Source organism: Heterocephalus glaber, unplaced genomic scaffold (assembly GCF_053883595.1).
Source record: "Heterocephalus glaber isolate CG9 unplaced genomic scaffold, H.glaber_assembly_v1.0 deba00001124, whole genome shotgun sequence".
Lineage (NCBI taxonomy): Eukaryota > Metazoa > Chordata > Mammalia > Rodentia > Bathyergidae > Heterocephalus > Heterocephalus glaber.
The window spans coordinates 282,657-295,832 of record NW_028258197.1 but is presented as its reverse complement, the minus strand read 5'-3'; the positions used below and the strand labels follow the sequence as shown (position 1 = coordinate 295,832).

The 13,176-nt window shown below is 39.7% G+C and overlaps 1 protein-coding gene and 1 pseudogene across 1 annotated transcript in view; one reads left to right on the top strand and one right to left on the bottom strand.

The window, feature by feature from the left end:
• Marchf10 (membrane associated ring-CH-type finger 10) overlaps positions 1–13,176 on the top strand; it is a 228,483-nt gene that overhangs the window by 167,929 nt on the left and 47,378 nt on the right. Inside the window, 1 exon segment of the mRNA XM_087210162.1 lies at positions 11,300–11,471. Within this exon segment, the coding sequence (XP_087066288.1) occupies positions 11,300–11,471 (172 nt within the window).
• LOC106008027 (uncharacterized protein C1orf50 pseudogene) lies at positions 6,983–11,269 on the bottom strand (annotated as a pseudogene).

The window sequence follows — 13,176 nt, the reverse complement described above, 5'->3', positions numbered from 1 at the left end:
AGAATGTAGAGAGATGAAGCAAACTGACAAGTTAAAAAAAAGTGGGTATTATTTATTCTTTCAGCTTCTCTATAAATTTGAAAAATTTCAAAATAAGGTTAAAAAGCATAGAAAGGTATCTTTTGCTGCAATTTATTGCTAACTGAAACAATATGTATGGTACAATCCTATTTTGTAAAAAAAAAAAAAAAAACATGTTTACATATACTTCAAAGTATAGGGCCTGGAATTTAGCTTAGTGGCACTGCGCCTGCCTCACAAGTGCAAGGTCTTGAGTTTGATTCCCGGTACCAAAATAAAAAAAAAGTATAGCACAGTGGTAAATTGTTTGCCTACCATGCACAAGCCCCAGGGTTGGTTTCCAGCAGCAAAAAAATAAAAAATAAAAATTATACATTAGGGTAATGTTACCTGCTGTAACAAAGGGATCAAAAAAATGCGATGGCTCTGTCAAGAAAGAAATTTATTTCACATGTGATAGTCCTGGTTGTATGTAGTAGATCAGCAGAAAGTTCTTCTCTACATAGGCTTTTGGAGACTCAGTCTTCTGTCTTCAACATGTGACTTTCAAAGCAGCTATACTAGCCCACAGGAAAAAGGCAGGCGGAGGTCCGAGGCCAGAGATTTTCTCTAAAGCAGGCTGCTCACATCTCTTCTGCCCACACTCCCCTGATGAGACTGTCCTCCTGAGGCCACATCATAGCTGCAGGGGATTCTGAGAAATTCAGTGTGAGGTGGGCAGCCACATCCTGGGTTCAACTCTTACAGCTCTTACAGAGATTTCAGTGTTAAGCTAGTAGTCACCATCAAGGTCATTAAAAAGGGCCTGAAAGAAAATAGAGCAAACTATTAATCGGTTTTATTTCAAGGTCAATGTGTTTTAAATTTTCTTTCTTTATGTTTATCTTAATTTTTTCATTGAGCATTTCTTTTGAATAAAAGAATTATACTTTATAAAAGCAAACCATTGAAACAAAAAAGACATCACTAGCAAATTTGCGGGAAGCTTTGTTTTCTCCCTCTGAGTGAAATATACAAGGTAAATCTTAGGTACCATTTTAAGCACTTTCCTACTCAGAACCCTTCAGATTGACCCCATTTCCTATCATACTGACTCTCAAACCTTTGGTAGACTCTCAGAACTCCTCACAAGCTGACCGCACTGTCCTCCAACCCTACACTCCGGACCCCTTTTCCTGCCTGGCAGGGCCAAGCCACGGTGGTTTCATCCATCTATACTTAACTGGAGTATACTCATTCTTCAAGTCCCAGCCCATAGCATCACCCTCTCTCTCTTCATTTCTCATCTTTTCTTTGGAATTTCAATGGCTTCTAGAATTGATGTGACCCAGTTTCTCACTTGATTAAATGGTATAAGCTCCTTATTTTGATACTCCTTCCCAGTGCCTCAAATGGAGTTGAAGACAGAGTAGGTGCATATGGTACTTCTCAGTTGCCTTCCATGTTTCATGATCTACTTTACTGAGTGAGGCATTTTCAAAGACAATTTCCATTTGATGGCCAAGTCCTCCCTGTTGCTCAGAGGCTCCTCTCAGGGGAATATGAATTCCACTAAAAGATGAAGGAGAAATACATTGTAACAAAAACGTATCTGAAAAATACCCAACTCCAGAGCAGTCTTGATGTGCTATTAAACACTACATTTTGGTGTACAGAATTTAAATATCCAACAATTTTTGGTCACATCCTTCATCCTTACCCACTGTGACCACACAGAAACCATCCCACCACACCCAGAGAACACAGAACATAGGTGTCCCTAGAATTGAAAACCCCAAAACAAGAAAACATGTGACCAACCCCCCATGTCATCGGGACGGTGACTTCTGTACCACACAAAGGATTAATATGTATTATAAGTAATACTTACGAGGTGTCAGAAAATATGTCAGGCTTGCCATTTCAGTAGCTTGAAGTTCTAAGGTTCACCCAGTGACAACGCCATAGTACAGTGGATGGTTATCACAAAGCAAGTTCTAAAGTCCCACATGTCTCCTTTTTGGAGAGCAAAACGATGTGTAATCAAACAGTATGAAGGTTTTAACCATTGAGACCACTGTTGCCCTCAGATCAGGGCCTTGGATGGAGTCATTCCAACTTGCTAACATGAGAATCAGAGAAGGCTGCAGGCAAAAGAGAGTCTTTATAGAACCCCATGGTAGAAACAAATGCCATGATATTTATGCTCACGGCAGCCCAGCTGACTAAAAAAAACCTGGTAGCAAGGAGAGCAAGGACTTCTGCTGATGTTAGTCTCACCCCCACCCCTGGGAGCCACTAAGGCTATTATTGTTCAGTTCTTCATTATTGTTCAATTTTACAATTCTAGTAACCTCAGCATGTCCTGAACACATACAAAGAATTTTGCTGCTCTTAGATTTTTTTTCTGGACAAGTCTGTTTGGGCACCAACAGCACTTGATGTAGAATATATTTTATATTTCTTTGCTATGTAAAGATACCCATTCTATCCAGAATGCTATTTATACAAGCTGCCCTCAATTCCCTAAGACAGTTTTTGTATTCGAGGCACAGTTTGAACAAGGACTTTGGGGGCAGCACTCTGAAGATACTCATTTGCACACATAGTCCCCTGGCCAGCCTTCCCATGTTGTCTCTGCTTGACTGTTGAGGTTCACTACCTTGATCACAGTCTTTCATGGTCTCATAAAACTAAATGCATTTCAAACGTAATAAATACACAGTTTTACTCTGGCATCAGCCTGACATACTCTTTTCCTCTTCCCTCTTATTCACAGAAAGTCATGCCCTGATCTACACTATGTCATAAGATCCACTCAGCTCAGCCTTGTCACTGACACATAGCAAAAGTGGATTACATACACATCAACCAGAACACAGCAGCACACCTCCGGGGAGGGACGGATGTGGCATACCAGTTAAGAACCAATCTCCTGGGTCTTGAAAAGGAGCCATCGGGCTAGTGTTGGAAAATAACTTCAACTCTTTTCCATCTACCTGAGTCTGATTGTCTTCCGATCATCTCTGTTCCTTATCAGCTTACCACTTCAGACTCAATATTATTAGGTCCTAGTTTTTAAAAACTATAGTCCTTCTCACACTCCTGAGGAAATGCATCGCACTTCCCTTCCCTTGTGTCTCCCATCTTCCAGGAGATCCAACTTATTCTGTCAGTATGTTGCTAAATTCACTGCCTAGTGCTACCTTCAGTCCCTTTATTAATCAAGCCTTTTGATTGAGAGAGCCAAGCCCTGGGCAAAGCAATATCTCTATTATGTATGATGCCAGAAGGGCAAGTTGGGGATCTTAGGAAAACATTAAATTCAAAACTACTACTCCAGAAAAAAATAATTCATTTTGTCAGATATGATCAAAAAGTACAGTGAATATTTAAGCATTTTTTTTAAAAAAATGTTATAGTAAAAGACATTGCTATTCGTCCCCCTCAAAATACTTCCTCTTTGCTTTGAACACACTCATCCCATCATTCTTGCCACTTTCTGAAGCAGTTCTGGAAGTCCTCTTTTGTGCGTGTCCTCAGTTGTACTTCAATCACCTGAATGTCTTGAATCTATTCACAATGTTTACCTTTTCTGGTCATTTTGACTTGGGGGAAGAACCAGAAATTGTATAGTGACAGATCCAGTGAATAAGGTGGATAAAGACACACCAAAATGTTTTTATGAGCCTGCCTTTCCTTTGGATGTCATTCAATGGCCACTTTCACCATACTTTTGATCATGCCTCATAAAGACACTCTTCAAAGACTTCCAGAACTGCTCCAGAAATTGGCAAGAAGAATGGGATGTATGTGTCCAAAGCAAGGGGGAATATTTTGAGGAAGATTAATGGCAACGTATTTTTTATTATAATAAATTTCTAAAATTTAAATGTTCACCCTATATTTCGATTTGCCCTTGTAATTTATTTTAATTAATATAGCTTTATTAGAATTTTCATGAAATTGCCAATATTAAATTTCCTTCATATATCATGTAGGTTGAATTTTTTGGTATGGTTTTTTGTTCATTTGGTGTTTTTTTTATGTTTTATGTTTTGATTTTAAAAGATAGAGCTGATTTTCTTCCCCCAAAGCAATAGCAATGAGCTGTTGCCTCCACCTCCATGTGACATTTCAACTTAAGAACATATGGAAAAGAAATGAAAACTGTAATTCCCAAAATTACAAGAAAAAATACATGGTTTTAAATCAACTTTAAATCAAAAAATTAATTATTATTCGATTATCTCTAAATATTATTAAATATTTATCCTAAGAGCTTTACTGCCTGAAAAAATTGCTCCACATTTTCTTAAGTCTAGATGAATTTAAACCATAAATTATATGGCCTGTAGAAGAAACCAAGTGTGCCACGTTCATATCTCTATGTAATGGGTGAAATACAATAGGATTTTTTTTCGCATTAACTTTCTTGGTACATTTTAGGTACACAATACAGTTACATTCATCATTGGAATCTTGTACCTTTACATGATGTGTCTTGGTTCTTATTTTTCCCCATTCCCCTGCCCTCCCTTCACCCCCTCCTCCCTTCCCTATTTACAAAGACTTTGTTTCCATTTTATTCCTTTTCTCATATTTTTTCTTTTCCCTTCTTTTCTTTCCCCTACCCCTCCCACTTTCCCTACTCCTTTAGACCTTTTCTTCTTTTTTCACAGTATCAATTATACATTTTGATCCTTATTTACACTTTTAGCTTTTCACACCAGAGAAACTATTCAGTATTTACACATGTGTCCTATTTATTTCACTTAAGAGTATGGCCTCAATGTGCATCCACTTAGCTATAAATGTCTCTAGTTTCTCATTCTTTATGGCTGAGTAGTACTCCATTTTATAAAAAAAAACCCACATCTTCTTAGCAATTGGGCTGTTTCCAAGTTTTAGCTATTAAAAGCTGTGCCGCTGGGCCCGGGATTTAGCTCAGTGGTTTCGCCACCTGCTGTGCAAGCGCAAGGACCCGAGTTAGATCCCCGGTACAAAAAAAAACAAAAACAAAACTGTGCCGCTATAAACATGGGTGAGCATATATCACTGTGGTATGATTCTTTTAATTCTTTTGGGAAGATACCCAGCAGAGGGATAACTGGGTCATATGGGACTTCTAATCCTAGTTGTTTGAGGTATTTCCATACTGATTTCCACAGTGGTTACACCAATCTGCACTCCTACCAACAATGAGAAGGGTTCCTTTCTCCCCACAACTCCACCAGCATTTGTTATTGGTTGGTTTCTTGATAACAGCCATTCTTACTGGGGTGAAGTGGATTCTCAGTGTTGTTTTCATCTGCATCTCTCAAATGACCAGTGATGTTGAACATTTTTTCATATGTTTATTTGCTGCTTTTACTTCTTTGTCTGAGAAATGTCTGCTTATTTCAGATGCCTATTTTTGAATTGGGTCTTTATATTTAGGGGGTCTGTTTCTTGAGTTCTTTATATATTCTAGATAGTAGATCTTTGTCTGAGGAACAGCTGGTAAAAATTTTTTCTCACATTGAAGGTTGTCTTTTAGCTCTGTTGGTAGTTTTCTTGCAGTGCAGAAGCTTTTTAATAAGAAGAGATCCCAGTTGTTGATTCTTTGTGCTAGATCCCGTGCTACTGAGGATTTGTTCATAAAGGTTTTTCCTATGCCAATGTCTTCAAGAGTTCTACCTAACTTATCTTCCAGCAAGTTTAGTGTTTCTGTTTAATATTTAGATCTTTAATCCACTTGGATTTTAGTTTAGTGCATGGTAAAAGACAGGGGTCTAGTTTTAATCTTTGGGAAGTTGAAATCCAGTTTTTCCAACACCATTTATTAAAGAGGCTATCATTCCTCCAGTAAGGATGGTTGGCTCCTTTGTCAAAGATGAGGAAGCTGAGTATGTCTGGAGTTGTTTCTGTATCTTCTAGTCTATTCCACTGATCCTTGGGTCTGTTTGTTTGCCAGTACCATGCTGTTTTTATCACAGTGGGTTTGTAGTATAGTTTCAAGTTGGGAATTGTGATACCCCCTGCCATGTCTCTGTTGCCTAGAATTGCTTTTACTATTCTAGGTCTCTTCTTGTTCCAAATGAATTTTTGGATTGTTTTCTCTAGCTCTGTGAAATATACTGTTGGGATTTCAATCAGGATTGCACTGAATCTGTATAGCAGTTTTATACCATTTTCACTATATTGTTTCTTCCTACCCAGGAGCAAGGGATGTCTTTCCATTTTCTTATATCCTCTTTGATCTCTTTTCTCAGAATGTTGTAGTTCTCAATGTAGAGGTCTTTTGCTTCCTTCATTAGATTGATTCCTAGATATTTCATTTTTTGGATGCTATTGTGAAAGAGATTGTTTCCCTAATTTCTCTCTCAGTGAGTCTGTTATTTGAGTACAAGAAGGCTATTGATTTTTGATTGTTCACCTTATATCCAACTACCCAATAGGTTTTTTTGCTGAGGCCTTTGCCTTGGTTTCAGCAGTGGGTATTTAATGTTCAGTGGTTAGCTAGTTAATTTTAAAAGCGGCTAAATGTGAATAATTATAAAAGCCATCACTTGCATGGCACTTGCTGTGTTATATGTATATAGTACTGTTATAAGTGCTATGGGCAGGGCTGGGGATTTAGCTCAGTTGTTCCAGCACCTGCCTTGCAAGCACAGGGTCCTGAGTTCGATCCCCAATACCAAAAAACAACAACAACAACAACAATAATAAGTCCTATGGACATATCTTATTTAATTCTCATTAAACTACCAAAAAGTAGATATATTATTTACAGATAAGAAAATCTGAGATGTGGAGAAGTGACCTAACTCAGTGTCACACAATTACTATGTGCAAGAGCCAGGATTCACTCCCAGAGAGCTGGACTTCAGAGTTTTAATTACCATACTTTAGTGCCAGAAAGGTTACTATAACTTCTCTCATCAAGGATCATCCTCGCCAGATGGCACAATGGCTTTTCATGAGAGAGGATAGATGAGAATGGCTGAAAACATGAGAAGACATGAACAAAGACAAAAAAGGCTATAGTGACTTGTTTAAGATTGCTCAATGAGGCAAGCAGGAAAAGATCCATTAGCACATGCATCAGGCCTCACTATTCTGACTTCTGTCTCCAACAGACAAAAACACCCACTTCTAGCAATAATTTCTGGACTCTTAAGGAAGATTACCACTTGGAAGTAAGGGTGATGGAACCAGGAACTAGAAAAAGGCATGGCTGGGAAGCAGGTGCACAGTCCCGTACATAATAGGCAGTGCTTAATTGCCAAGTTTTCTTTCACCTCTTCAGTACTACTAAAGGCTAGAGACAAAATGAATGGGTAAAAGAAGCATAAACAGGGCTTAACACCCACCCAATAAACAGTCTCTTCATCAACCCCTCCCCATTCTGCAATGCCTGGGGGCAAGCAGACAATTCCAGCCCTGGCCAGGGGTGATGGAGATGGATCTACTAGCATTGGCAAACACCTGTTCTAATGCTGTAGCACAGGTGTTATAAGTCTTAGCCTGGAGCATCTTTGCTGTCTTTCAGTGGGCTGAAAATAAAAGGCTGAAGTGCAGGTGAGAAGACTTAGCCCACTAAAGTAAGTTGTTTGAGTGAGATAGCTTGTGGAAGAAAGTCTGTCTCATGTTCACCACTGCTCTCCATGGAATCCAAATGCAGGACTGTGACTGCCATCAACCAATTACAATGACAGTCTTTAAACATAATTAAAATTTGCCCACCCTCCCTTTTCTGAGACTAGAGAACTCATGCTCAGAAATGACCTAATGTTTCATCTTTGACATTTCAGAATAATCTTGAAGGATTTATATTATACGTCACAGAATCAAAGGGAAAGGAGAGAACAATCAACTCACTAGGTCTTGTTCTTTTCCTATTCCTTTATCTGGGAGTGGTCTGTTTTCTGAAAATGTATGAAGTAACAATAATTTCTTTGGAGCCTGTATCCAAACAGTAAATTTAAAAACATGATTTATCATCTTGATATGTTCACTTGTCCATTTATGAAGACTTTTGTATGGAAGACTGACAAGGAGAGGGCTTTTTTAGAGCTTAGTTTGTCTTACGTTGTACCCAATAATTCAAACCTATTCAGAGTATTTTCCTGAGTTAGGAACCTGTGAAATGAAAATGTCACAACTGTCAGTGAAAACAATGAGCAAGATCAATACAAAAAGCAACCATTGGGGAGGTGCTGGGGACACTAATTTAGCATTCTGTGTCTGCAGAAGACCACACTTTCTGAGAAATTTTCAGTACTAGACTAACATGCAATGTAAAAGAATTCCCCTACACCTTGTGATTTTGTTAGTTGCTGAATGTACTTTCTAGCAAACCATGCTAACACCTAAAGGACCTAATGCCATAAGGCCACTCTTTAATCACCTCTTAAGAACAGTTTTCTGATAGTCATTTATACTGCTTGCATCATTTCTTTGGTGGTACAAGTGTGGCAAAGTATAAAACTGTTGAGTGCCTGAATAATCTTTATTGTGTCTGCAAGGCTGTGTTGAGATATTCTGACACTGCAGGAATCACGATTATTCATGCATAGATTTATACTGGCTTCTTTATAGAAGACTGACAAGGAGAGAACTTAAGAGCTTCATCTGTTTTATATTGCACTCAATAATTCAGGATATTGAAACCAAAGTCTGATTTAATCTGTCTCTATCACATTATCTAAATTTTCTTTTCATTGTCAAGTATATGATTAAAATAGGAAACATTTTCCCTTTCCATCCCCCAAAGTAGTTCAAATTTAAAAAGTAAAAAATTTAGAAGCACCGATCCTTCCCTCCTTCTTTCATAAATAGCTTTTATCTTGTGCTATTTATTGATCCTCAATTATATTCTTTTCATAATGTGCTCCAAAACAAACTTGCAGACATGCATTTTCCATAATGTTCTACAAAACAGACTCATTAACTTTGCTATTATTTTTATGGCAATATGTTTATTTGATAACTTAGGATCTGCTCAAAATGTGTCATTACAGGTGAGAACCTTCTAAAAACCTGAGAAACTTTCTATAGTCAGAATCAACAACTAATATCTCTTCCCTCCAGCTCTGCAGCATCCCAGCAAAAGCCTTCTGCAGCTGATTACATAAGATATCCCTGTGTGAATGCAATAACAGGTATAACATGTGTGATCTTGATAGAGTCAAGCCCTTCTCCTATGTCAGGCTATAGGGGAACCATTTACAGCTCACAAAGACTGCAACTTCTAGGGAATGGCCACAAAAACCAGGATAGAGGTAGGATATTATGAAACAGATCAGCATGAGAAACACCCATCCCCAGAAAGGAACTTGGCCAATTCTGGGCTCAAGTATACATCTCTTACTTTTTTTACATATTATAATAGGTAATATAGCACTGAAGGAAACATAGCCATGATGGATGCTATAAATGTAGTTAATTCTGCTGAACAAACAGGATATAAAATATAGTCCTACAGGAACCCAGTCAGAATCAGAATTAGAATAAATTAGTCCAACAGCTCCTGTACAGTTCTTGAATTATTCTGGTCAAAATGACTTTCAATCTATAATAACTCATAATCCACAGGTTGGCTATTTTCCTTGTTTCTTACTGCCAATGTTCTATATTCTCTTGCACAATATCTTAAATTGCCATTTAATGGATTTGCTCTGCTTGGGTAGCTGAACTCAGGATCTCTCCCTCAATGAGGCTACAGAGCAAATTCATGCAACAGTCAGCCTTCTGTACCTCTTCCAGTTCTAAAACTGTGTGAGTTTAGAAGGGACCTTCCCAAGCCCGGCCTTTGCTGCTGCCTCTGATTCTCCAGTCACTCTCATTATGAGAATGGGCAGAAAGGCAAGCCAGACCTGAGCAGCAGCAGACACTCCAGAACCACCATACACTCTTATATAGCCATTTATACTCTCCTTTTTAATCATCCCCAATATCCAACATTCTGGTTACCAGATGAATCTGAAGCTGGAGGTGCACCAATTGTGAAGCAGCTCAACCCTAATCTGAAACAAAACTAAAAACAGGTCCTCTGGAAAATGATCCCCCAAGCTTTCTGTGGGAAGAAGAGTCTTCTCTAACACTTTGGCTTAAGAGAAGAATAGCTGGAGATAAAGAAGGAAAGTTGACTGGCCAGTCCTGTGAAAATGACTGGCTGGGTATCAGTGGCCCTGAGAGGATCCCCTAAAAGAGTGCTGCGATTCCTTATCATCTTAACTAAAAGCAATAACAACAACAAGATTTACATTCACAGGGCATCATCCCAAGATTCACCTACGTGTCCTCAGTTCTCATGACTGCTTCCACCAAGTTAGAGAATAAGGCCACAAGGAGGTGGTGTTCAGGCCCTTATGAGAGCTGCTGGTCAGAGTCCACACTCAGTGACTCAGTCCCTGGAAGATGGGTTCAGTGCATGGGGGCAGGGCTACTGCTGGTTTAGCAGCTTGTCCATTATGCTGATTTTAGCTTCTTGCTTCTCAAGTCCTCATATGGAGTCCAGGATAAATCATGCTGTAGTTTGTAGGCACCAAGGAAGTCATGCGGACAACTTGCTCCCCGTTCCTTTGGAGAAATAATGGAAAAGTATCGCTGGCCACTCTCCCGTTGATAAAGATAATAAATATTGCCAGGTTTTTTCAGCATATTACAAGCTATGTGGTGCAAGTCAGCATCTCTTTGGGCATTCTCCAGAACTTTTCTGGCTTGTTCTTGCAAATGTTGGACTTGTTCAGCTATAACTGCCAACTTGCTGGTGGCATTTGTTCGGATGAATTCATCAGCCTTCTGGACCTGCTCTGCGAGCGCCACGAGGTCCAGCAGGTCCCCCCCGACCCGGTGGGTGTGGTAGGGGCTCACCAGGGCCAGACAGCCAGGGGGGTCGGCGTATGTTCCACCAGCGCTCCTGCGACACACAGCGGAAACACAGGCCATGAGCTCTCGCCCTCTGCCTCCCGCGGAGACCAGAGGCGAGCAGCTCCGCGGAGGCTTCTTGACCCCGGCTGACCTCCGTCCCGCCTACCTCCCTGACCAGCCACTGCTGGAACTACTCAACCTCCCCCACCTCTCTCTGCCTGCCCGGGGACCTCAGCGCCTGGCCCCGGGCACTTTGCTATTATTTTTGAAGTTGATACTCCCAGTTTATTAAAATCTCACTGATGAAAGGGCACATGGAGCATGGCAAGATGCTTCAGTAGTATTGTGGAGGGTTGCTGCATTTGCCTGGTTTCTCTTTTCTCCGCCTAGCAAAGGTGACCTCCGTGGCCATTGATACTCAGATATTTTTCATTTTCAGCAGAGTTCTGGTGAGGAAGAGTCTCTAACTGAACCAAGACCATCAACCAGGAAATCTGGGATTAAGGGTGATTCCAAACTTCCAGCAATTGACCAAACACCAGTCAAGCAGAAACATAAAAGTACTATGACTCCAAGGAAACCAGAACAAGTGGGCTCCAGAAAAACCTCTCCAGGTGAGTGGCCAGTGTATTGAAATTCATGACGTCTAAATTTTCTGTCTTAAAGAGCACAACAGTGAAATAGGTGATATTAGCTGTACTTGGTATTTTCCAGGTGGTTCATTCAAGTTTTAGAAGGTCAATGATCTTAAACAAATGGTTAAATTAATTTCAGAGTCAAAGAAGCAAAAGTAACTGGCTTATCTATTGTGCAAAGTAACTGCCTTGTCATGTTCTTCACCCTTCTTGGGGGAATAAAGACGTTTGGCCCCAGGTATCAAGTTTTATGATTCAGGCAAGAAGAGCTTTCAAAAGCATCTGAATGGCATAATTTATAGCCAAGAGGGAGAGTAATAAAGTTCTCTAGTCCTGGGTTTGTCCTCTGTGGGAGAAAGGAAGTTGATAAATCCTCTCTTTTGTGCAATTTGGTAAATAATTCACTCTGTCGCTGCCTTTTGAAGCACAGAACAGTCTTCTGCTTGGGGCAGGAGTGTCTTAGTAGTATCTAGAAAGGAGCTAAAATCAACAGAAAGTTAGAGTTCCTCAGGCTCATCCGCATCAAAACCAACATCTGTGGGAAGAACTTGAATCCTTAGGGAACTACGCATAAGTCGAGGTAACTAGGTGGAAAGGTCTGCCTTCTGGGAAAGGATCCAAACTGACTGCTGAGGAATTCCTAAATAGCATGCAATTCATTAAAATCCCAATCACAGCTACTTCCTAATCCTAAATAGCTCTTGTCATGCAACCACCCATCCAGTTAAGTCTAAATGCATTTTTAGAAAATGGCAGCTTTCACTCAGATTAACCACCCACATTTTATGGCTTTAATGAAGTCAAAACCAAATTGACATTTTTCCCTCTTGGTGCTGGAGATGAAACCCAGGGCCTCATGCATGCTAGGCAAGCATTCCACCACAGGGCTACACTCTCAACTACCAGCCCCCAAACTGACTTCTAAAATGATGTCCTCGCAGGCAGAGTCCCAACTCTCCCTCCTTATTTAATCAAAGGAAAGCATCCTAGTTATTTTTTCATTTTAAAGACTTTCAGTAAGAATTAGGCTTTTATTTCAACTGTTTTAAGGCTGAAATAGAGCAAATGAGGTCATTCTGCAAATATCTCAAAATATAATTTATAATTTATTGAATTGAGGATGTTTTATACAACTCTATTCACTATAATTTTTAGCCTTCTTGTTGAAACCTGGTAGCTATTTGTTTTGTCATCTGCAGAAAGAAATCATTAAAATGAACTGTTGCGGCTTACTCAATAATTTAGTTTGTCTGATTAATACAGATGTGTTTTCAGATTGAGCAAACTCCATATGGAATTTACAACATTGACAAAAAGAGATTCAGTTTTCATCCTATAAAACATCAAATTTGAAGAATTACCAGACTGAAAAATACCAAGGTTTAAGCAGGAGAGCCAAGTTGGCAGGAAGATAACTTTTTCATCAAATAAGAGATGTTACTTGTCGTAACAGCATTTACAAACCACCAGCTTTATCGCCATAATATGGCCCTAGCCTATGTCCAAGACTCAGCCAGCTGTAAGCTGTCCAGCCAGCCCTGTGGTCCTGGGGACTGATGTCAATGCCACAGAGGCTGAACCGAGGCTGCAGCAACCTGGGTTGATCAAGATGTTGCCTAAAAGCACACCACTGGTGTGTTACAGTCCATTCACCAAACGAGTGTAGACTCACTTTCTGACTTCC